Genomic DNA, 21788 nt, shown 5'->3' with positions numbered 1-21788 from the left:
TGGCGCATATTATTGGCTGGTGTGAGCGGTGGCACCTCGCTCTCGGTTTAGCATTCCATAGCCTCGGGCGTCCACAGAACCCAATGGAGAAACTGGGCTTCTCTTTCAAAAACCATACTTTGCTTGATCCAGGAGGGCACATAGGGGTCGTCTGCGCGACGTTGTACAGCCGCGTTCAGCTCCACAGTCCCTGTTTCTTGGCGATGAGAGTAAGATGGCATACAACAACTCCACTCCTCGTCCAGGGAGGAGAAGTGAAACCGGCCTAAGCCCAAAGTCGAGACAAGGTTTGTTTGTTTAGTGGTTGCAGGGGGCAGTCGAACACCGCAGAGCCCAAACAACCGGCGCCTGGACACTGTACTCTTGGCTTTCGGTTCACGTATGAATCAGGGCTTTCAGCCGTCACCTTTACCTCTCGATCTCTGACTCCTGAGGGCTGCAGTATCGGTCATGAATAGCCGAGCTGCGAGAATGAGGGTCAAGAGACGTCAGTTGCACGTCAAGTCCATGTCTCTAGCCGAGTCGAACCCTAAGCCGGCGAACACTCCGCGAGGATTCGAAAGCCATGTCCAACTCCAACACCCGTGTACCAACAGACGGCTAAGGAAAGTCTTCTGTGGATTCGCGTTCGCATACGTATGCGGCAGGACCCGCCGATAGCCGCTCCCAAGCAGGCGGCTGGTCGGGACCGCCGAACGGCCCCACTTGTCGGTATAAGCGGGCGACTCTCCCGAGCATCACGGCCGCGCCACCCGAGCCATTGCCGACCCGATAGACGTACCTACTTGGCGCATGTACGCATGCACGGCAGAGTACAGAGAGGGACCAACCGACTAAGCAGTCCAAAACGTCCCCGCCGGGAGCGCGATTTACGTTCCCGTTATTCTCGCCAGCGAAGCGAGCCTCCCTCTGTCACCCCTCAAACTATTTCTTCGTGAAACCTAGTCGGAGCTGAACGCGCCGAGTGGAGCGGCTGCGGGTCGACCCTCTGTCTATACCTATTTGACGCTTGCCACTGAACACACGATGAAGGCGGTGCAGATCACCGGCAGCAAAGGCAGCCACCAAATCACCCTGACCCATTCGCTGCCCGCGCCCACTGCCCAGGGTCGTGATATCCTCATAAAGGTCTGCGCGGCAGGCATCACCGCCGACGAGGTGACGTGGCCCGAGCTGTACGACTCCTCCAACCGGGTGCCGGGCCACGACGTCTCCGGCATCGTCGAGGCCGTCGGCCCTGAATACGACGGACCTGCTGTCGTCGGCGATGGCGTCTTCGCCATGCTTGGCACCTCGACGGACCAGGGCTCCCAGGCCGACTACGCCGTCGTCTTGCCCGACGAGATCGCCCCGAAGCCGGCATCGCTTTCCCACGCGCAGGCCGCCGCCCTGCCCATTCCCATCCTGACGGCCTGGGAAGCAATCTTCCAGCACGCCGAGCTGGCCAGCGGCTCCAAGGTGCTCGTCACCGGTGCTTCGGGAGCCGTGGGCGTCATGCTCGTGCAGCTGGCGAGTCGGCTGCTGGGCGCTCACGTCACAGGCCTCGCCGCGGCCTCCAATCACGCCTACGTTCGAGACCTGGGCGCAAGCCACGTCTTGGACTACAATAGCCCGGACTGGGAGAGCGCCGTGTCCGAAATGGACGCCGTGTTTGACACGGTGGGAGGGCAGACCCTCGCCAAGTCGTGGAACACGGTCAAGAAAAACGGCGTCGTCGTGACGGTCGCCGATCCGCCTCCGCCATGGGCCCTCGGAAAGGAAGAGCCCGAGGAACTGCGCCGGTACCCTGATGTGAGAAAGGTGTACTTTGTTGTCACGTCTCAGGGCAGCACATTGTCGAAAGTGGCGGCGCTGCTCGAAAAGGGCGATGTCAAGCCGCTGCCAGTTAAAGTGTTTCCGGCTGAGGACGCCCTGGCCGCTTGGGCATACGCACGCAAGCGAGGCAGAGAGGGGAAGGCCGTGATTGAATTTCTTGCCGGGGACTAACGAGCCAGTCCTGCTCTTTCGGCCACGACGAATACGCATCGCAGAGGATATGAAGAAGATTGACTCTCCAAGTTCTTGTCCTTGGCGTATTTCTAAGACACTACCCAATGCCAACGTCTGGTAGCCAGCCATCGTAGCTGCTTGGGCTCTTGAATCAAATATAAATTCCAGCTGGGCCTAGATATCCTATTCCGGCCCGAACAAACGGCTTCTTGAAGCGTCGTAACATGTCTTCGCAGTGTCAAAAGGCGCATACACCAAGCCAGAAAGTTGCTGACGGGGGTTGGGCAGGACAAATCGGAGTTGCGACGTTTTGCCCCGGAGTTGAATTTGATACATCGCTGCACCAGCCACTCGCCTTTCGATATGTCCTGTCGAGCCGGCTCCATAGAAACATGATCTGCAACTCCGACACGAGTTCTTCGCAAGGACGGGCTTTCGAGCTCGGTACACATGTCGCAAATGAATGGGTCCGGGTAGTCAAGAGCCGGGGGCGGTGCTGAGCCCACTTCAGCAGTCGTCATTTCTGATGCTGGTTTGCGTTGGGGGTTTCGCTGGAAGCGAGAAGTCTTCTCCAGGGGCTTAGCAAATATAGGCGAAGCTGAAATGGGTCCACGGAGAAGGTCTGTGCAAACAGCTCCGCCGAGCTGGCGTCCACCTCACGTTGATATAGCTCAGTCATCGCATGTTGAAGGGTGACGGATCCCAATCCGACTCCAAGCCAAACGGCTCCGCATGTCGAGTGGTTTGAGGTTCCCTTGGGGCCAAGTCGCAGCGGTTGCGGTGATATGGGATCACCTATGGTCTGTGACAAGTCTCCGTCCCACAATGGCCGCTCCTTAAAACCTGTCTCTCCCACGCCGGCCTAGCCCAATTTGTCATATATTCAGAACGAAGCAAGTCATCCGCTTCCGGCCTCTCTGAAGGTTCGAACGTTAGCATCGCCCGCAAAGATGGTGTAGCGCACGGAGCTCTCCACCGGCCACATCCCATTGGCATGTTTCGGTCGTCTCTCCGCGGCCCATTTCCCACAACCGCTGAAGCAGGGGCCGAAACATGGGCGTAGCGAGGCGGCGAGGGTTGGAAACGCAGGAACTACCATCGGCTCTGGGGTATACAAGGTTGGCGATGATGCCTGCTTGACGAGAAAAGAGGTTCCATATTCGGATATGAGGATCTCAGGGTCATGCATCTCGTGTCCTCGCATGTTTTGAGCCATTGGGAAGATGGCGTGAGGTGGCGCGTTGAGCTCGAGTGCGCCTCCATCCAGGCGGCGGATTGGAACACTATAGGGCTCGCCAAAGCGCTTATATATGTCGGTGGTGCTTGTAGTGCTGAGCTCGGAATCGTGCAGTAAGATGTTACGCATGTGCAGATCTTGAAAGGGGAGGTTAGAGGGGGCGAAATGGCACTCAGCATAGATGATGTAGGCATACCTCCATGACAGACGCCGTTGGAGTGCAAGTAGGACAATCCCATGACGCATCGAGCAGCGATAGACCGCGCAGTTTCGGCCGGAAACATAAAGTCTATGCTGTCTTCCTTGGACTGGGCGACGTTACAGCCGGCAGGCTCAGTAACCAGACAGAGATGGTGGCCATTTGGCCCATCAAAGCTGAACTGATCGAGGATGGCCGGGATGAACGGCCGCCCGACATGGGCCGAGGCTGGTGTCTGCTGCAAGGTGCGGAGAACGGTGGCCTCGTTGGTGTCGGCCGACGCGTGAGCCGCTATAATCTTCACGGACACATGACGATGGAGCTGCTCATCGCGCGCCAGCCAGATGGTTGAGTAGCCGCCGAAGCCGAGCTTATGGACTATGATGTAGCGTCCATGGTGAAAGCTGTCGCCTATGGCAGTTGGGTGGTAGCCGCCAGGGGCATACCCTTCCAGCTCCTCGACATCTGCTTCCGGGAAATATTGGTTGCCCACGCGGGCCTCCGCTGAGTAGAGGCGGGCAGGACGATGCCTCGTAATTGGTGACGGCTGGGAGCCAGACGGGTAGACGAGCACTTTTGCTCGTCCAAGGATGAGCTTTTTGCAGAGGGCTGGAAATCCTGGAATGCTTGCCCTGCCACAGACTCTCATCATCAGTCACTGCCAGACAGTGATCTTGTTGGACTGGACTGGACTGGATTTCGAGGTCGGATCCAGTCCAGTCCAATGCACAGCGCTGAGGACTCCAGAACCGCCAATGCAAATCCAATCCTTAAATGGATTAGCTCAAGGTAGTCGATATTCCGTATTTTATAGTCATCGCGAGATTACCACGGAGTCGATCCTTGTTCAATGCTGTGCGGTGTGTGATTGACATCAATAACGCTGGTTAACTACCGCAAGCCCTCCTGGGGCTGAGGAGTATTATCATGGAGGTAATCATCTTGATCCACGATCCGAAGGTCCTCGTCGTCCATTTTAGCTTCAGATCCATCCCCAGCTTTGTAAGCCTCCTGCAGATCAGACTCCCCTTCTAGTCTCCCGATGTTGATATCCTCAAAAGTATTTCGTGCAGGTGGGCCGTACCAGGACCGGAGGCACTCGCTAGCTTCAATGATGTCGATCTTAAGCCTCGACCTCCGGTCAGAAAGCAGGATCTTAGCGCTGCTGAATAACCGCTCGCATTCATCCGACATTGGTGGAACAGATAGAACATCTAGTGCCATGCGTGCTAGATCAGGTTGTGTATGATAGCGATCGTTCCAATACTTGATAACGTCAAAGCTTTCCTCCTCACCAAGCCGGATAACATCTGTCTCCAGGAACTGATCGAGAAGGTCGATGGCGGGCAGGTCTGTTGATCCGACCTCGTGACGAAGCTTCAGTCTTTTATGGCTCTTAACAGCCGCAAAGGCTTCTCCTTCCTAACTGAAACAGACGACGTTGGACCGGGCGAAGCGGAGACCGAAGCCTGCTTTGTGGAATGCCTGCCCCGATACTCCTCTAGCCAGAGTTCTCTAACAAGCCTCGTAACGCCGGGATCCATAACCGTTTTTCTTCGTCTGTCCAAGCCTCGACGTACCACTGACTTTTGAGAGTCGGATTCAGCGAAATGGCGGTATAATATGCCGGTGTCTCGTCCACTTTATTGAAATACTGCTCGGCCTTACGCCAGGAAGCTTCTGCCGAAGCGGCAAGAAACGCAAAGTTGTCGGCTTCAGCAGCGGCAGCTCCACGACTGGTCTTCCTTCGAACAGCCGCCCTGTGAAGTTCCTCGAATTTAATCTTGGCCTGCTGGATCTCATTTAGCAACCAGTCGAGCGTCTGAAAGTGATCTGCTAGCGTTGAATGCCTGCCTTCCGTCGACAGGGTTCCGTCGTAGAACGTCTCCAGCTGATCATGAAGGTGTGCAAGCTCGTTCCACTGCTGCTCAGACAGGCGGTCTTCAGCGAGACTTTTCTGGCTCTGGCCAGCCTCATACTGGTCACAGAATATCTGAATTCTCTCCTTGACATTGAGAGCTCTGCCGATTGACATGAAGTATGAGTTCCAGCGCGTTTGCTGGCTCTGGATAAGCTGGGCTAAATTAGTCCTGATCGATCTGCTGGTTCCCAGAGGGTACAAAGGCAACTCACCTCTAAGCCATCGAACTCCGACAGTGCTCCCCCACAGGCAATTGATCTGAAAAACTGACGGCGCTGAGGACTGGCTCGAATATATCTGATGATATTATGAAGCCTGCCGATGGCGCCGCGCTTCCGCCAGAGCTCCCGGATTCGCGTCATGTCGCCTTCTTTGTATGCAGCGTCTAGATCTTTGCAGATCTTTTTGGCGTCCTTTCCGATCAGGAAAGCCTGCGCGCAGAGATTCACAATATGCCCAAAGCAGCGGAGGCGCCTGCGTCTTCGCTGCTTGTCCGACATACTGGGGTAAACGGCGCGCAGCACCGAGTCAACGCACACATCGTTGGCCGTCGCGTTATCGGCCATGAAATAGCCGACCCGGTCCGTAATCTTATAATCTTTGATGACCTGTAGCAGGACATCGGCCATGTTCTCTCCCGAGTGTTCCCCTTCCATTTCGCGCAGCGCTAAGACAACAGTTCGACGCAACCCAGATTTGTCTATGAAGTGTGCTACTACCCCAAGCACTGCGAGGTAGTTTGGCGACGTCCATAGATCGAATGACAACGAAATGGAACTCCGACTGTCGAGCATGTCCTGCCGCAATTTCTCCTTCCTCACCTCGAACGAATTCATCACCCACTGTCGAATAGTTGACGCTGCCCTTGGGAGAAAGTTCGTCAAGGGCGGGAACAGGTAAAAGGAGATCGCGAAAGTAGTCATTCTCAACCTGGAAGAAGGCGATATGGCAACCGACCAGCCACCGGACGAGCAGTTCCTTGAACCTATCTAAGCGGCGGGAGAAGATGATCGACTTCACGTCTTGGTAGTCGGATATCGAGGGCTGGCTCGAGTCAACCGAGTCTCCTCGAAAGCTCTTGTGTTCCCCAGTAGATTTGTCGATATCATGTTTCGAGTGGAGGTGGTCAAGCGCTGTAGAATTGCCACTTGAGATAGCTGGGAGGTCTTGTTGACGACGCTGCTTCTCGCAGAGATAGCAGTACCAGACACGTTTATCATCTATTTTTGACTTCAGGTCCTCACCGTATAACCATATGACGGATGTACGCTTCTTTGTTGATTTAGGGCCTCTTGCCAGCACGGCACAGCGAGTATATTCCTCTCCCTGAAGCCTGAACTCATCTGGCTGGATCAGGGCCTCCGGATCGCGACGACTGTTGATCGATTCCGGGCGAGAACAACATTATCTGACCTAGAGGGCTTATTAGAAGCGCCAGTGAAGAATTGGGTGATTGTCGATGCGGCCATTTGGAACGTTGATCAAGTTAAGGTTACGGTGGTTACCTTGTTGGCCAGATGGAAATATGGGATTCCTGCTGCTAGTTATACCGGCAGTCGGTCACATCTCCCGTCTGGCGAATTTCTACGTTGGTAGTTACCACTGCTCGTCATGAGCACGCTGTATTCAATCAATAACGCGTTGTTGTGGTAGCCCTGAAACGAAAATTGGCGTTGAGGTTTTCTTCTTTCCTAATTAGGCATGGTCCATTGGAGCTCAGGAGCCTCCAGACCTCTCGATCAGTCAGTCAAATTTTTGAAACTGCAAATCCAGTCCAGCCAAATCCAGTCCATCCAAATCCACTCCAATGCTAGTCCAGTCCAACAAGATCACTGCTGCCAGACGGAGCAGACCAGGGAATAGCAAATGCCAATAGCTATTATTCGCACCAATGGAGACACCGGTTGGAGTGTTCCACTTTTGCCTGGTCAAGCGGTATTTCTAGCTTGATAGCCACCTTTGCAGGACAAAGTAACTAGGCGAGCAGTTCGAGCAGTCTGAACCTGGTTGATTCATGGCGTCTCACGTGACCGTACAGGGTTTATCGTACAGTGTCTGGAAGGCCGTCTTCCGCTTGACTTATCCCCCATATGGAGGCCCTTTCCCAGCTTCTACATACTTGAGCTAGTACGAGGGACTGGATCTTGACTCCCGGCCCGCACATAACTTGATAGACAAATAATATACGTGTTCCGCCTTATAGTTCTGCTTCTAGCCCTCTACTAACTTGAGCAGGGGTGACAACCTCTGGCTCTTATATATCCTGAGTCGAGAGCATCCAAGTTCCTAGAAGCAATGGAGAGCTATTTAACTTGGTTCAATGTGCTGTCCGTGGCCGCGAAAACGCTATTCCTAAGCCTCCACCGTACTTCTTGTTATGCTCATAACGCATGACCACCCAGCACCCCTTTGCACAAGTGCTACGGCTAGGTATATCCCAAGTTCTCAACATGTTTTCCAGCCCCTGGCCTACGTGGACACATCACCGGGCACAATCAAGAAAACAAGGAAATATCCGTCGGGACTGGTTGGGTTGACCACCATCGCATCATTGGCAACGAGCAAGCCATCACCAGCATCGTCTATACGATAGAGCGCCCCCCGTGGAGCCTGGACGGGAACTCACGTACGCGAGAGAGCGAGCTAGGCCGCCCTTGACTCACTCACCAGTTCTTCAGAGCTGTGGCTGATTTTTCCCGCCTGGCTTGCACGTCCATTGCCTCGTAGAAGACCAACGCAGACGACACTCACTTTGTCTCTACGTTCCAGACGTGAGCTGAACATGTTCCTGCAAGCCTGGGCCTTTATTTTATAGACGGTGCTCGTCCAGAAAGACTGCCTCACAGAACAAATTTCAGGCACCGGTGGAATGGCGCTGGCCGTTTGCCGCGCGAGAGACAGGAGATCGGGCAATCTCATTGGACTTGTGGAAAGGGACGGACGAAGAAAGACAAGACCACAGATACTTGTCTCATCATGTTTAAGCTACTCAGGCGTTGAATTTGTGTGCAACAGCCACCACTAGGCCTTCGGCCTGTGTCTCTACCATGCTTTCGAGCCTGCCCAATCACGCGCACATGGCTGGCAACGCCGCAGTGCACGAGAGGACGATGGCTGCGAGACACGCAGTGCTATCGTCGGTGAGGGTGAGGCAGTGATCGAGGTTCATCCAGCCCGGAATTTAAACATTCCTTAAATGTGGCTCTTCCGCAGAGTTCGTTAAGCCATGTCGCCAAGTACAGGTGCACGTTGCTATCGGACTCGTTTAGCTCGCTTTTAGTTGTTGAATAGCCCTATGTTAGACAGCGTAACCAGGAGAACGTTAGACCAACGGTTCATGGCATGGATTCGCAGGCGCCGGTAGACGAGAGTGCCATTTTGTATCGCCCGGTTACATAGTCTTAGGCTGCTCTCTATTAATGGTACATGTAAACGACTTTAGCGTCGTATATTGAGCAGTCAGCCTCTCATTGCTATGGACAACTGCTGTTAACATTCCTACTGCAAGCTCGCCATAGCTGTTCCTTAGTCGCATTCCTTTTTTTTGATCAGATTTTCGTCTGCTGTCTCGGAGACAGACTCCCCCATTCAAATTCCTTCCTTCTCGAAGATCAGAGTCAATGCTCTTCCAAGCAAAAATCGTATGAGGACTCTATGATTGCTCACAAACGGCATGGATTCTTGTACAAGTTTTGCCCGAGAGAAGCATGGTATGAATTCCGGCCTTGTAAAGTATCTAGAATGGTAGGAGATTTATTATCTATAAATCCCCCCTAACCTATCTCTTCTTTGTAACTGTAACCACCGGTCAGCGCTATATATTGGAGCCGCGTTTTCCTTAGCACCCTGGGCCAAGTTCCTATCGGCTTTTGCAAAATGAAGTTCGAGGCTGTCGCGGCGCTTGTAGCCCTGACGGGCAATTCGCTCGCCGTTCCTTTAATAGAGGGGGGCTCGACCGGAGCCGCCACCGAATACTACGGCCCGCCCCGGCCTCAGCCCGTTAAGCCAGACTACCCGCCCCAGACCGAATATCCGACCCAGACCGGATACCCGACCAAGCCCACTTACCATAGCAAACCCGGCCCCCCTGGTCCGCCCGGCCCACGTGGACCTGCTGGCCCACCCGGCCCGCCCGGAAAAAATGGCCACCACGGAAAGCCCGGCAAGAATGGCTACGACGGCAAGCCCGGCCCTCCCGGCCCGCATGGCAAGCCCGGCAGGCCAGGCTATGATGGCAAGCAAGGTCTTCCTGGCAAGAATGGCTACGACGGCAAGGAAGGTCCCCCAGGCAAGACCGGTCCTCCTGGCAAGAATGGCTATGACGGAAAGCAGGGCAGGCCTGGTCCTCCTGGCAGGAATGGCTATGACGGCAAGCCCGGTCCTCCTGGAAAGACAGGGAACGATGGCAAACCTGGTCCTCCTGGCAAGAATGGCTATGATGGCAAGCCTGGTCCTCCTGGAAAGGAGGGAAAGCCTGGTCGTCCTGGCAAGGACGGATATGATGGAAAGCCTGGTCCTCCTGGTCTTCGCGGCAAGCACGGCTATAATGGCAAGGACGGTTACAATGGCAAGGACGGCAAACACGGGCCTCCTGGAAAGGACGGCTATAATGGCAAAGATGGTAAACCTGGTCCTCCTGGAAAGGATGGTTATAATGGCAAGCCTGGCAAGCCTGGCAAGGATGGCTATAATGGCAAGGATGGAAAGGATGGTTATAATGGTAAGGATGGTAAGCCCGGTAAGGATGGCTACAATGGTAAGGATGGCGAACGCGGTCCTCCTGGTCTTCGCGGCAAGCCCGGCTACGATGGCAAGGATGGCTACAATGGAAAGGATGGCGAGCGCGGTCCTCCCGGCTTTCGCGGTCCTCCAGGTCTTCGCGGCAAGCCCGGCTATAATGGCAAGGATGGCAAGGATGGCTACAATGGGAAGGATGGCGAGCGCGGTCCTCCTGGCTTTCGCGGTCCTCCTGGTCTTCGCGGCAAGCCCGGCTACAATGGCAAGGATGGCAAGCCCGGCTACAATGGAAAGGACGGATATAATGGCAAAGATGGTGCACGTGGTCCTCCCGGCTATGATGGCAAGGATGGCAAGAACGGCGAGCGCGGTCCTCCTGGCTTTCGCGGTCCTCCTGGCTTTCGCGGTCCTCCTGGCCTTCGCGGCAAGCCCGGCTACAATGGCAAGGATGGCAAGGATGGCTACGATGGAAAGGATGGCTACAACGGTAAAGATGGCTATAACGGGAAAGATGGCAAACCTGGTCCGCATGGAAAGGATGGCTATAATGGGAGGGACGGCTACGATGGCAAGACTGGCCCCCCTGGTCCTCCTGGTCCCCCTGGCCCTCCTGGTCCTCCTGGCCCTCCTGGTCCTCCTGGCCCTCCTGGCCCCCCTGGCCCTCCTGGCAAGTACAGGAAGCCTCACCACACCAAGCCTCCTACCCCTGCCTATAGCGACCCTCCTAGCCCTCAGTACAGCGACGCTCCCAGCCCTCAGTATGGCTACGCTCCCAAGCCTCAGTACGGCCACTCTCCCAAGCCTCAGCATAGCTACGCTCCCAAGCCTCAGTATGGCTACGCTCCCAAGCCTCAGTATAACAGTCATTACTAGAGGAGCTAAAACGACATGGCGAGAACTGGAGTTGGCACCATGGCGGCCCATGTATAAATACTCTATTCAGTAGTATTATGGGTCAGCGGATATGCGGTGGAAATTAAGTCGGGCTAGGAGAATAGGATTGTGCTAGCCGTACGGAAGAGCATTGTAAGACCATGTTTGCCAGCGTCAACCCCGACGAGGTCCTCGTGAACATGACGACTCCCGGGGATGGCCAACGGGCACAGCTCTCTTCGACCCCCTACTTGGGCCTGACTCACATGGACGGCTGGAGCCCGGACGGCTCGCTCTGTTCCATGCGAATTTACACCGACGACAGCCCCCCATGCCTCGGCGTCCCCCAGCTCTCCTATCTTTCCTATATAGATTTCAATCTCAGTGTAGCAAAGGAGCTGTTAAACGAAATTTCGCTAGCTTAGCAGAATATCAAGTACCCGTTTGTGGAACAAAAGATTATGGAGCTTTGAGAAGCATGAAGCAAGCTGTCAATACAAGATCTCTAGCGGCCGTTGATATGAACAACCCAGGTCGATGGCCCATAAGTCCTCGTAAAACTTGGCATGCAACAAGCTGGCGCCGTATCTTCATCCAGCCAACATCCCACTCCATGCAGCCGTCAACGGGCTCGAAGGGATCCTGGGGTTCATAATTGCCATGGAGCTCAGATACGTGAACCCCCGGGTGCGTCTCCTGCAGCGACCTCCAGTTTGCAGCGACCAAGTTGACGTGACCGAGTACCTGCCAGTCGTCGGGCCCAGACTTGTAGACGGCACTGTCCAAGGCCCCGTCATCAACTTGAACAAAGTATCTGTATCACGGAATGTCCCATCTGCACATATTGGCTGGATCCTCGATCCTCGGCTGCTCGGTTTCGAAGCCCTCGGCGACCCATGCTCGAAAGTGAGAGCGGAGCTACTGCCTAGAAACCTTCTCCCGGTTGCTCTGATCGTCGAAGATGGTCCACTCTATGTGGCCAGCGATTCCTGGCGACTTGTACATGGCGGCGTACTGGAGTTTCTCTTGGGCGAGGTATTCCCCGAAACGTGCCCACGCGGCATCGTCGCCGTAAGTGCAACGATAGAAGACCCAGCCTCATTTGTCGAGCTTGTAGAAGCCGTGGAAGTCTCGAATAAGAGATTGAAGACTTGTACTCCTAGATTTTAGCTCAATACTCTCTGAACCTTTTGCTTAGACGCTCATGTCGCGTACAGCGGCGTCTCGCAGGAACTCTAGCCAAGACTGCAAAGGCCGATGCGGCCTGTTCCATGCATGCAGTGTGTAGTCGCCGCCGGCGAGGCTGGCCAGCACGTGTATAGGCACCAGTCACATCTGAAAAAACTGTGTTCCATGATACTCCTGTCTGATGACACTGGCTTGCCATTTCTATAAAACGGGTGGCTGCATGTATAGTAGGAAGCAGACATATAGATGCGTGAGAATACGATGGGTTAATGACAGAGGCAACGGCCGCCTTTTCCGTCATTACGTTTTGATCGGCACCCGCTGCCATGCCACCACATACCTGTTCACGAAGCAGCCGCGATCTGAGTCTGTTGGTGTGTGAGAGGAGATTCTTCAGTACCAGAACAAGCCATAATTACCGCCGGAACCGGAAATGAAGGTGGAAACTCGGAGCAAATCCTGTGGCCTATATAAGCCCAAGGATGCCGTTGACTTGTGCGAGAACAAACATTCAAGAGTGAGGCCACTGGCAAGAGAACCGACATTCAGGACAACGGTGCCACGAGCCGACAAGCGAACATGTCTGTCGCGAGTTTACGGGAAGTGTTTGTCCGACTTTGACGCCCTGTATGATCTTGCACCCAACGAAGTGGGCGACTCTTCAATAGCAGCGTACCCGCACCAAGGTCGCCTAGGAGTGTTGCATACGAGACGAGAGCTGGCGGCCCGTCAAGTCATGGAGCGGAAGACTCCCTCGACGATGTTCTCCGCAGCGCACCCGCTACGAGAGATAGGCTCATGGAACGTCTTCTACGACTTGGCTTCATGCTGGGAAAGGTAGGCACTGTGAAGCCATTTCCAAAACCACAGTCTATTATTGTCCAGCTGTCGGGCGAGTGGTTAATCAAGCAACTGCGGCCGCGCACAAGACAGCGCCGAGGAAAGTAGAGATTTAGAACCCCGTACGTGCCATGGGCTACATAGAGGTCTGAGGCAACAGCAGCAGTCTTCCCTGTCTACTCTGCCTAATAGTAGTATGTCCTGCAGCCAATTATTCCGAGGACAGCCTATCTATGAGCGACGTTTCCATTTGATAAAACAACCTCCTCCGCTAAGGACTGGCTTTACGCTCTGCAAACGCTCAATAAGATGTGATGATGGCAAGAGGGAAGATATCACGTCCGGTATACATGTCAGAGTGCAAGCTGCATCTGGCATTCGAGGCTTGAGACTGTGTTTGGATCCTGGCTCTGTGATATCGTATCTTGTGCATTCATCGTGGAGTACGTGTAACGCAGAGGAATCCTTCTCTTCCAGCATGGCACCTGCATGCAAGAGCAGTTGTTTGCCCAAGGAAGGAACAAAGCCCCCCCTCATCATCGTGACTGTTGGAGACTCAGGGGCAGCCAGCTGCCGCTCTCTACCTTTGCTTCTTCATCGACGTCCATCAACAGCCACTTGGCCATCTACTTTCGCTTGATTATCGACATACCCTTCTTCATCAAAGTCCACTTCTTCATCAACCAATACCTACGCGGTTCTTCATCAACATCCACCTCTCCAATCCGCCTCCCCGGCCTCCAGCGCCATGTCGTCACTCGATAGCCTCCCCTCGGACATCCTCTATCTGATATGCACGCATTTATGCCGCCACTGCCACCCGCCGTCCGTGCTGGCCCTCGTCAACCAAGGCGAAAGCCCCGACGTCGCCTCCTCACAGGCCGCCCTCGTGGCCCTGTGTTCGACGTCGCGCTGTCTCCGCGACGTTGCCCAGACCTTCCTCTGGCACGCGCCCACCATCCGCGACCACGGCCGCTTCGTCCGCGCCGTCATGGCCCGTCCCGACCTGGCTCTTCATACCCGCTACCTGCCCGGCCGACGCTGGCTGGAGACGCCCACTGTCTGTAGATACCCGGAAGATCTTGCCCTCTGCAAGCGCGTCGCCCAGATGCTGTTCCTCGAACTCCCATTCGACCCCGATTTCAACGACGCGTGCCGCGGAGACGACGGGGTCGATTACTTCTTCACGCAGCTCCTCGTTTCACTGCTCCCGCGGGTCGAGATCTTCTACGTCGACACCCGCTTGGATAGGGGCAGGGACTACGTTGACTGGCACCGCGCCAACTTTTACAACCTCGAGTGGCGCTTCGATGTCCTCGAGCACATCGACCTCGACCCTGCCAGCCGGCGCTTCCCCAATCTGCGGACCGTGATCATCGATGGCGGAGACACGCGCGCCTGTCGCACCATGAGCCTCATAGGCCTCGTCACCATGCTCTCCGCCGCGACAAACCTCAGGTGCCTGGTCCTGTTTCAAGTCCGCGGCTTCGAACGCCACCCGGACCAAAGACATCTCCTGCCGCCCTCGCTTCAGCAGGTGCGGGAGCTTGTCCTCGACGAGTTTAATCTTTACATTGACCCAACGAGGCAAAACTACCGCTCCCTCGAAAACCTCATCCGCCTCTGTCCCGCGCTGCAGGCCTTTACGCTGCGCCCTTTGCCCTCGCGAGACGCAAGCTTGGCCAAGGGCCACCACCTGTCCCGATCACGGCTGCTCGACAGCCTCCTGCCGGCCAGCGAGACCTTGACCAGCCTCACGATTCGCCTCAGCCACGTCCGGGTCTCACGGTGGGATTTTATGCCGGGCCCGCAGCCCGCCATGCTTCAGTTTCCTTGTCTCACCACCCTGGTCCTCGACGAGCAGTTCTTCTGCCGCCATTGGCTACCGGCAAAGTTCGGGGGCTATGCCGACGACCAGACAACGTGCCTCACGGAGCTCCTGCCGCAGACTATGACTCTTCTCGGCATCAGGCTACACCACAAGTTTCGAGCATTGAACGACGTTTGCCACCTTGGTAAAGAAGTCGCCACGGGCATGTTCCCGGCGCTGCAACGCGTCGAGATCGATGTCTTGAATCACGTCAGATCCAGACCTAATAATCCGGCCTGGGCCCGCAGGTTGGGGAAAAGACTGGAGGCATATCGCGAGAGCGCACGCCAAGCATTCGATGGGACGTCCGTTCAAGCGCACATCAGAGAGGTGCTGACGCACTGATCCTTCTTCCAAGAGACCAGGTGAAGGGTCTCATCCAGGGCGGACTGTGCTGCACGTCGCTCACCTCGCAGAGCATCCAGAACACAAAGCACAGCGTATCTTGGTACTTTGTACAAACCAGCGTCATTATCACGGTACAAACAGCCTGTTCATATTAAGCCGGGTCCTTGATATAAATTCTTCCACGGTTGCCCAACCACAGTCTCTGATTGAGGCGACCAAAAACATATCTTGAGAAGATGCTATCTCGTATCTCATCACAGTCGTGCATAATCTGAACACCGCTGGTCCCAGCCCTCGGAAGAAAAAAAGCAAGCAATGGAAAGGAGACATGACGAGAAAGAGAAGGGGGATAAGAATAACAGACCGACGTTTCTGCCCAACGTCTCGCAGTTCTCGAAACGCCACGCCATGCCACAATAGTAGAATCGTCAATGACCGAATGCCGAAAACCCACACGCTACTGGCAACCAGGGTAAACTACCAGTCGACGGCCCAGCCGTTGAGCTCCAGGAACTCGTCGCACGCCTGGCGGAGGCCGAAGTTGGGGCGGAGCTCCGAGGGGACGAGTGGGTCGCGGGTCACGGGATCGCTCGGGTGATGACGGAGGTGCTCTAGGATGGAGGCCCGCTCGTACGATTTACCAGTCTTTGTCTGCGGGCCGTTAGTCCGTGTGGCCGTGCATGGGGGAAATAGGAGCAAAGAGGCTGACAATGACGGGGTCGACCATGATGGCAAAGGAAATGTCGTCGATGGCCCACTCGGGAACCTGTCTCCTCTGGTCCGACTGGGCCCTTGCGCGCTCAAAGACGTCGCGCAGGCGGGAAGCCTTCTGGGCGCTCTCGTCGCGGATGAGGCCGGCCTCAGCCTCGTCTTCTTCGTCTGCGAGCGCCTCGTCGCGGTGCTTGTCGAGCAGCTCGAGCAGTTCACGCTCCAGGTCCTGGGCTTCTCTGCCACGCTTCCTCTCGCGGTCCTCCCAGCGCTCCTTTTTGCAGCGCAGGACAACGGCGGTGACGGCGGCCAGAGACCTGTCATTCGTGGCGGCGCAGAGTTCGTGGGCGCGGCGGGCGTTGTCGAGGGCGGTGTCGTAGTCGCAGATGGCGAGCTGGGCCTGGGAGAGGTAGTAGTGGGCCTTCATGCTCGAGGGGCACAGGGCGAGGCACGCGTTGCAGTCGGCCACGACCGAGTCCCACAGGCCGAGCTTGAGACGGGCCATGGCGCGATTCGTGTACAGGGCCGGGTTCTTGGGGTCGGTCAGGATGCTGGAGAGGGTCAACGGCTGTCTCGAGGTTGCGAGGGAGCGAGAACGGACGCCTTGGAGTAGAGGCTGTCGGCGCCGACGAAGTCGCCCGACTGAAAGCGGCGGTTGCCTTCCTCCTTGAGCTGCATTGCCCGAGACATGGCGGCGAGGTGATGGAGCAAAAGAGAGCAAAAGCAGGTTGACGATGTATTGCGGCTCGAGGGTATCTATGGAGTAGCAAAAAGGCCCTATTCTAGCAGCGACGGCGGCCCATGGTGACGGTCTGATTGATGGCAGCTGCAAGCACCTGCTGCGCTCCGAACATGAACGGGGCAGTAGAGGCGGCGAGCAGAGACGAAGACGGATGTTGTCAAATGGACCACGGCCGTTGAGCGCTGAATAGCTGTAGCACAGCATTACTAATGGGCCCGCTTGTGCGATATGCGGCCTCGTGCATCCAGTACCTACTTGATTATGGAATATTCGAGAATCATGCAAGTCATCCTTGACACCTCTGTGACCTTGGCAATGGACGCCGACACGATGAGCGACAGTTTCAGCGCCGGTGCCGGTGCATTTCAGTTTTTTTTTCTTTTGGTCCAGTCGTCTTCAACCATCGTCGATGTTCGTAAACGAGAAACAACACCAACACCAATCCATCACTCGCACTCTTTACAGCCCGATTCCGTGTCGACACGCCGCTGCCTCCCCCTCCCGCGCCTCCCCCTCCGCGCCTCCTTGAGCTGCGACTCTCACAAGACAAGTCCAGCGCAATTGTGCGCACAGCCCTGGTGGTCTTGCCCGTGCTTGACAGCCTCGAGGGGGCCATGGTCTCTTGACGGGCGGCACTCCGCGTCCCGTGAAGCACACAACCAACACGATGACGGCTCTAACCATGTTTCCAGGCTCAGCTACGACAGATTCCTACATGAAGATGACTTAAGGCATGGTTCGATGACGGGACGAGTCTTGTTGCGTGTGTGTGAAAGACACAGGAAGCTGGAATACTCGACCCGGTCTGCTGTTCACCAACCAGCGAGCACCTCAACACGTACCCACGAGCCAGTCTAAATAGCGGTTCCTGATGAAGAAGAGCACCAAGGCAGACGAGTCGCGTGGCGATTTGCTTCTCCACGAGCCCGTCGCTTCGGCTTCGGCTACAGACGGGGAGGCCATGTCTTGATGGAGGCCACTTGACCGGTCCTCTTGGCCACTCGCTTCCATTTCCACCCAAGACGTCGTGACAGGGGGGTGACTTGGGCAGCTGTTCGGGCTGCGCGCTGTACTGTAAGCTAAGAGGCTGCTCAAAGTTCGAAGAGCGTCGGCTTTGCCCAACGGCCCTCGGCTCGTCGGTCCAGCGGATAAAGTAGCCCCTAACAGCCCACACACCCGCACGGCAAACAAAGTCGCCGCCTAATCTGTGCGTCCCGAAGATACCCGACCGCTAAGCAAATACTCACCCCCTCCCCTGGCCCCCTGGCACACCAGCCTAGCGGCCAGCGCGGGCCAGGCAGCCTATCGCAGCCCCGCCATTACAGTATCGCCGTGGTATCCAAGTCCACTGATCGCCTGCCCCGGCTTTTGCCGAGTCTCGTCTCGACGTCACGTCAGCCTCCACACACACCAACTGAAATCAATCGTCACTCTCCGCCTTCCTCCATCTCAACTCACGCGTTCCTCACCGCCAACAGCGACAACCGACCGGCAAAAGGAAAAGGCTAATCGGCCCCTCCTCGCGCCCCCCGCCTCCGTACCGGTAGCTCGACGACGCTTGTATCCTCTCCGCTCGCTCAGCGACCCTGATAGACACAAGGCGAGAGATCAGTCATGCTTCTTCGACTGTTTGCCTGACGACGACGACGACTACGACTAGCGCGAAGCCGTCCATCGCATCGATAGGCATCTCTTCCCGACGCTGCATCGCACGCCATCCTGTTCCTTCCACTGGGACATCCTGTACCGACCTCGCACTCGCTCCGACCGGCACGGTCCATACTGAGGCGCGAAGCATCGACCCATCCATCGTTCGACCCAAAGGGCCTACTCATCCATCTCCCCACGATGCCTTCGCAACGACCCTTCTTCCTCTCGAGCTTCTTCGCCGCCTTCCGCCAGCAGGCGCCCTCTCTCCAGACTACCCAACAGCCAAACAAACACTCAACACAAGCCTCATCATCACCACCACCCGCAGCAACGGCAGCCGCCGCCGCCGCCGCCGCCGCCAGCACCAACTCCTCCACCACCGCAAATTACGCCCATCAGTCCTCCTCTGCCGCCCGCGCAACCTCAAGCATCGCCATCCCCTCGTCCTCATCGTCCTCTTCACATGCCCGCGGTCGCTCGCCCCCGACGACCGGCGTCTCCATCCACTCCCCGCGCGGCGGCTCCGCGACGGCGGCAAACGGGATCCCCATCCCTAATCCCTCGCCGGGCCGTCGCCGCGGCAGCGACAGCAGTAGCGAGGGCTTTCGGGACGCCCTCGGGGCCGATAAATGGTACATCGGAGGCCGGACCGCTGGCGGCGAGGAGCGATTCTTCAAGCTGGGCGTGATGAGGAGAGTGAGGAGTAACGATGGCCTGAGTCTCGATCGCCTCAGTCTGTGAAGCAGAGTGGGATTCCCTTTGTCGGCGCATTCATATTTTACTTGCAAGACATCCACGGGGCATTGCAGAGTTTTCAGCTGAAACGAAGAAAAGCAAACAACCATAGCTACAAAGGTGGGCGAGCAGGGAAAGACGAAGAAGCAATTCCGCCACCACAATGGCGTCGTCTTAGTCGTGAGGAAAGTGCACAGATATGTACTTGTCACATCATGTCACATCACGTTCTTAAAGATAACTCAACGATTTGACCTTGCTGCCTCATCTTGTCGTCACACAACAGGAATTGCCGTACATACGTGTCTACCGTACCCGCATGCCCGGCCCGTCTACCACATGAACCGCTGTAGACGCCCATCATCCAGGACACTCCCGTCCTCGGCTCTCCAGATATAGGGCTTGGCGAGGAAGACGAAGCACGTCGCCAGGTTGACGGCCAAGAACCAGGCCGTCTCAATAACGAGCCTCACGTCGTGCCGTCCGAGGTGCTCGGCCACCCTGCCAAAAGTAGACTGGTTGCTGGTCCCATCAGACGTGCCGCCGGGAGCTGCAGGGCGCCACGCCGGGACATGTAACCGCCACATCACCCAGGGGATGATGAAGTAACGTGGCTCTACCAGGGGCGCCGTGACGAGAGACAGCGATGTTGCCGCGAGGAATATCAGACCCGTCGACGTTGACATTGGCTCTGACGAGTATCTGAGGGGATCGGCTCGCAACAGCTCGGCCGGCGACGGCGACTTTTTCTCTGCGTCCCTGCGTGCGCTCGCGGGATAAGAGACATGTATCTGTCTTGTGCGTCCACCGCGAGCTATCCAGAACGGATGGCTTGTGAAAGAGGCAGACCGCAAGTTGTCACCAAGTGCCTCCTGGCTGCTACTAGGCCTTGGGCTGCATCCCGCCGAGGTGTCCAAGATCATCCAGCCGCTGATCATGTACGGGACAACGAGTAGGTATCTGATCCACGCGGCGCGACGGATCGTGTACCGGAAGACATAAAACATGTAGTGGCGGTTGTCGGCCAATGTGAAGGGGTGGATAATGGTGTTGTATCGCACAATGAGGCCTGACAGCGCAATGATGCCCAGGAGAGCGATGCTCGAGACAAAGATTCTCGAATTCTCAGCCAGACGCAAGGCAATAGAGACTTCAGATAGCGATTGCTTCGAGTCTAGCTTGCTCACCTGGCCGCTTTCTGCGCCTCTTGTCGTGGCGACCCATCTCGACACGTTGACGACAGATAGGGCATACGGCAAAAGTAGCGGCAGCGAGAAAAAGGCAAAAAAGGGCCAGATGTAGAGCATCTGCGCGAGGTGGATGGTGGCGACGTGGTTCGACTTGTCGCCTGTGCCTGGTCAGACTTGCAGAGTCCGGCAAGCTTTGCACGGGAGAAGCTCACCAAGGACAACACCCCCATTCCACGCCACGAATCCGGCAAAGGCTCCGAGCACCGTCAAGTATGGCCAGATTTGCCTCAGGACCCGGCCAGGGTTGCATATGGCAGCGATTCCCAAGCTGATGGCGGTGAAAAGGGCGTCTGTCGCCAGGTGAGCTGAAGTGCATCAACAGGGCGAGTTGGGGGGCATTTACCGTCCGGCCATGCCCGGCTCAGAGGCAGGTCATGGATATCCCCAGCCGAATATCTCCAACCGAAATACCTTTGCTGCTCCCACAGTGTGGCCATGAATGGTTGATCAACCCTCTTTGGTCTCAAGGTCTTGACGGCGTGAACGGCTTCCAAGCCGCCCATGTAAACGACGATCCAGAAAACGTTGGTTTGCCGCATAAGCAGCGCGAGGATTCCCCATCCGACGGTGAGAATGTCACCCTGGATCGAGCAGCTGCCGCATCCCACGCGGCTGAGGTGGTTCAGGAATGCACCGAGGACAACCGCCGTGGAAATGACATCGGTGTAGTACAAGCCGGAGAAGAAGAAGAGCAGAGGGAACAGGGCAGCATTGCAGGCAGAGTGGAACGCGTATTCAGAAAAGGGCCATTTCTGGGGTGATGATGAGCGTCTGTCATAGGCGAGTCCTTCGATCTGGTGCCGACAGAGCAAGAATAAGTAGGCCAACACAAATAAGCCGACAGTGTTTACGGCACGAAGGTTGTTTGCGTCGCAACTGTACGCCCAGCTCAGGCCAGTCTTGCTGGCGACGTGCGGAAGCAAGTTGGAAAACAGATACCTGACAAATTCAGCACCGGCACTTTCCACGTCCAGGCGACGTAAACTCACAAGCCCGGGGGGGTGGTGATTTTGTCATCCCATTCTCCAAACCGCCCATGGCAGTATTTCTGAGCCTGAGGTATGTGAAAGACCTCATCCTGGTTCCCTCGTGAGCTTTCCAAGCCCCAAAGCAAACCATGACACAGCTTACCAAGTAGGGCTGCGGAACCGTTTTGGAGACGGCACTGAGCCAAGCGAAGGAGGCCCCGGCCAGGAAGATGGGCATAAGCAGGGTCCAAGTTCTGGGCGAGACGGACTGCTTATGGAAGACGACGAGGTGGACGAGGAAGGCAAGCGGAAGAGTACAGACGGCCCAGGCCTGAATTCCGGGTTGTCCCGCCTCCGCACGCGGCTTGTCGACGGCTGCGCAGGCTGCCATTACGCGCGCCGTTTTGCTGGAGCAGTCGAGGTCGGCTGGCGATGGAGACGTGTCAACAAGAGGCCGACTCAAAAGAAGCTTAGGCAGCCAGAGACTTACAGCTCACTCCATCAGTTTCAGGGCCAGTCGGCGTGGTTGCGCA

At 56.3% G+C, this 21788-nt stretch overlaps 7 protein-coding genes across 7 annotated transcripts; 4 read left to right on the top strand and 3 right to left on the bottom strand.

Moving 5' to 3' along the window:
- Positions 1–1026: 1026 nt before the first annotated feature.
- Positions 1027–1986, top strand: HRG_01948 (zinc-binding dehydrogenase domain-containing protein; the record flags this gene model as incomplete). Its single annotated transcript, XM_044860419.1, has 1 exon — positions 1027–1986. The coding sequence occupies one exon, from the start codon at positions 1027–1029 to the stop codon at positions 1984–1986; it is 960 nt and encodes a 319-aa protein (XP_044724052.1).
- A 901-nt stretch (positions 1987–2887) lies between these two features.
- On the bottom strand, positions 2888–6002 carry HRG_01947 (kinase; the record flags this gene model as incomplete). Its single annotated transcript, XM_044860418.1, has 5 exons — positions 2888–3363; positions 3423–4057; positions 4510–4777; positions 5013–5499; positions 5559–6002. The coding sequence occupies 5 exons, from the start codon at positions 6000–6002 to the stop codon at positions 2888–2890; spliced, it is 2310 nt and encodes a 769-aa protein (XP_044724051.1).
- Positions 6003–9222: 3220 nt separating this feature from the next.
- Positions 9223–10956, top strand: HRG_01946 (collagen triple helix repeat (20 copies) domain-containing protein; the record flags this gene model as incomplete). Its single annotated transcript, XM_044860417.1, has 1 exon — positions 9223–10956. One exon carries the CDS (start codon positions 9223–9225, stop codon positions 10954–10956), a length of 1734 nt encoding a protein of 577 aa, XP_044724050.1.
- Positions 10957–13732: 2776 nt separating this feature from the next.
- HRG_01945 (uncharacterized protein) lies at positions 13733–15199 on the top strand (the record flags this gene model as incomplete). Its single annotated transcript, XM_044860416.1, has 1 exon — positions 13733–15199. The coding sequence occupies one exon, from the start codon at positions 13733–13735 to the stop codon at positions 15197–15199; it is 1467 nt and encodes a 488-aa protein (XP_044724049.1).
- A 480-nt stretch (positions 15200–15679) lies between these two features.
- Positions 15680–16600, bottom strand: HRG_01944 (u-box domain-containing protein; the record flags this gene model as incomplete). The annotated part of the gene is made up of 3 exons (XM_044860415.1): positions 15680–15853; positions 15912–16461; positions 16512–16600. 3 exons carry the CDS (start codon positions 16598–16600, stop codon positions 15680–15682), a joined length of 813 nt encoding a protein of 270 aa, XP_044724048.1.
- Positions 16601–18500: 1900 nt separating this feature from the next.
- Positions 18501–19043, top strand: HRG_01943 (uncharacterized protein; the record flags this gene model as incomplete). The annotated part of the gene is made up of 1 exon (XM_044860414.1): positions 18501–19043. The coding sequence occupies one exon, from the start codon at positions 18501–18503 to the stop codon at positions 19041–19043; it is 543 nt and encodes a 180-aa protein (XP_044724047.1).
- A 326-nt stretch (positions 19044–19369) lies between these two features.
- Positions 19370–21646, bottom strand: HRG_01942 (DIE2/ALG10 family domain-containing protein; the record flags this gene model as incomplete). The annotated part of the gene is made up of 8 exons (XM_044860413.1): positions 19370–19538; positions 19602–19796; positions 19887–20138; positions 20292–20385; positions 20440–20577; positions 20631–21226; positions 21277–21365; positions 21419–21646. 8 exons carry the CDS (start codon positions 21644–21646, stop codon positions 19370–19372), a joined length of 1761 nt encoding a protein of 586 aa, XP_044724046.1.
- Positions 21647–21788: the final 142 nt, after the last annotated feature.

This window comes from Hirsutella rhossiliensis (genome assembly GCF_020360975.1).
Source record: "Hirsutella rhossiliensis strain HR02 chromosome Unknown scaffold00002, whole genome shotgun sequence".
Taxonomy (NCBI): Eukaryota; Fungi; Ascomycota; class Sordariomycetes; order Hypocreales; family Ophiocordycipitaceae; genus Hirsutella; species Hirsutella rhossiliensis.
The sequence above is the reverse complement of the archived record's forward strand: the minus strand, read 5'-3'. Positions and strand labels throughout refer to the sequence as shown.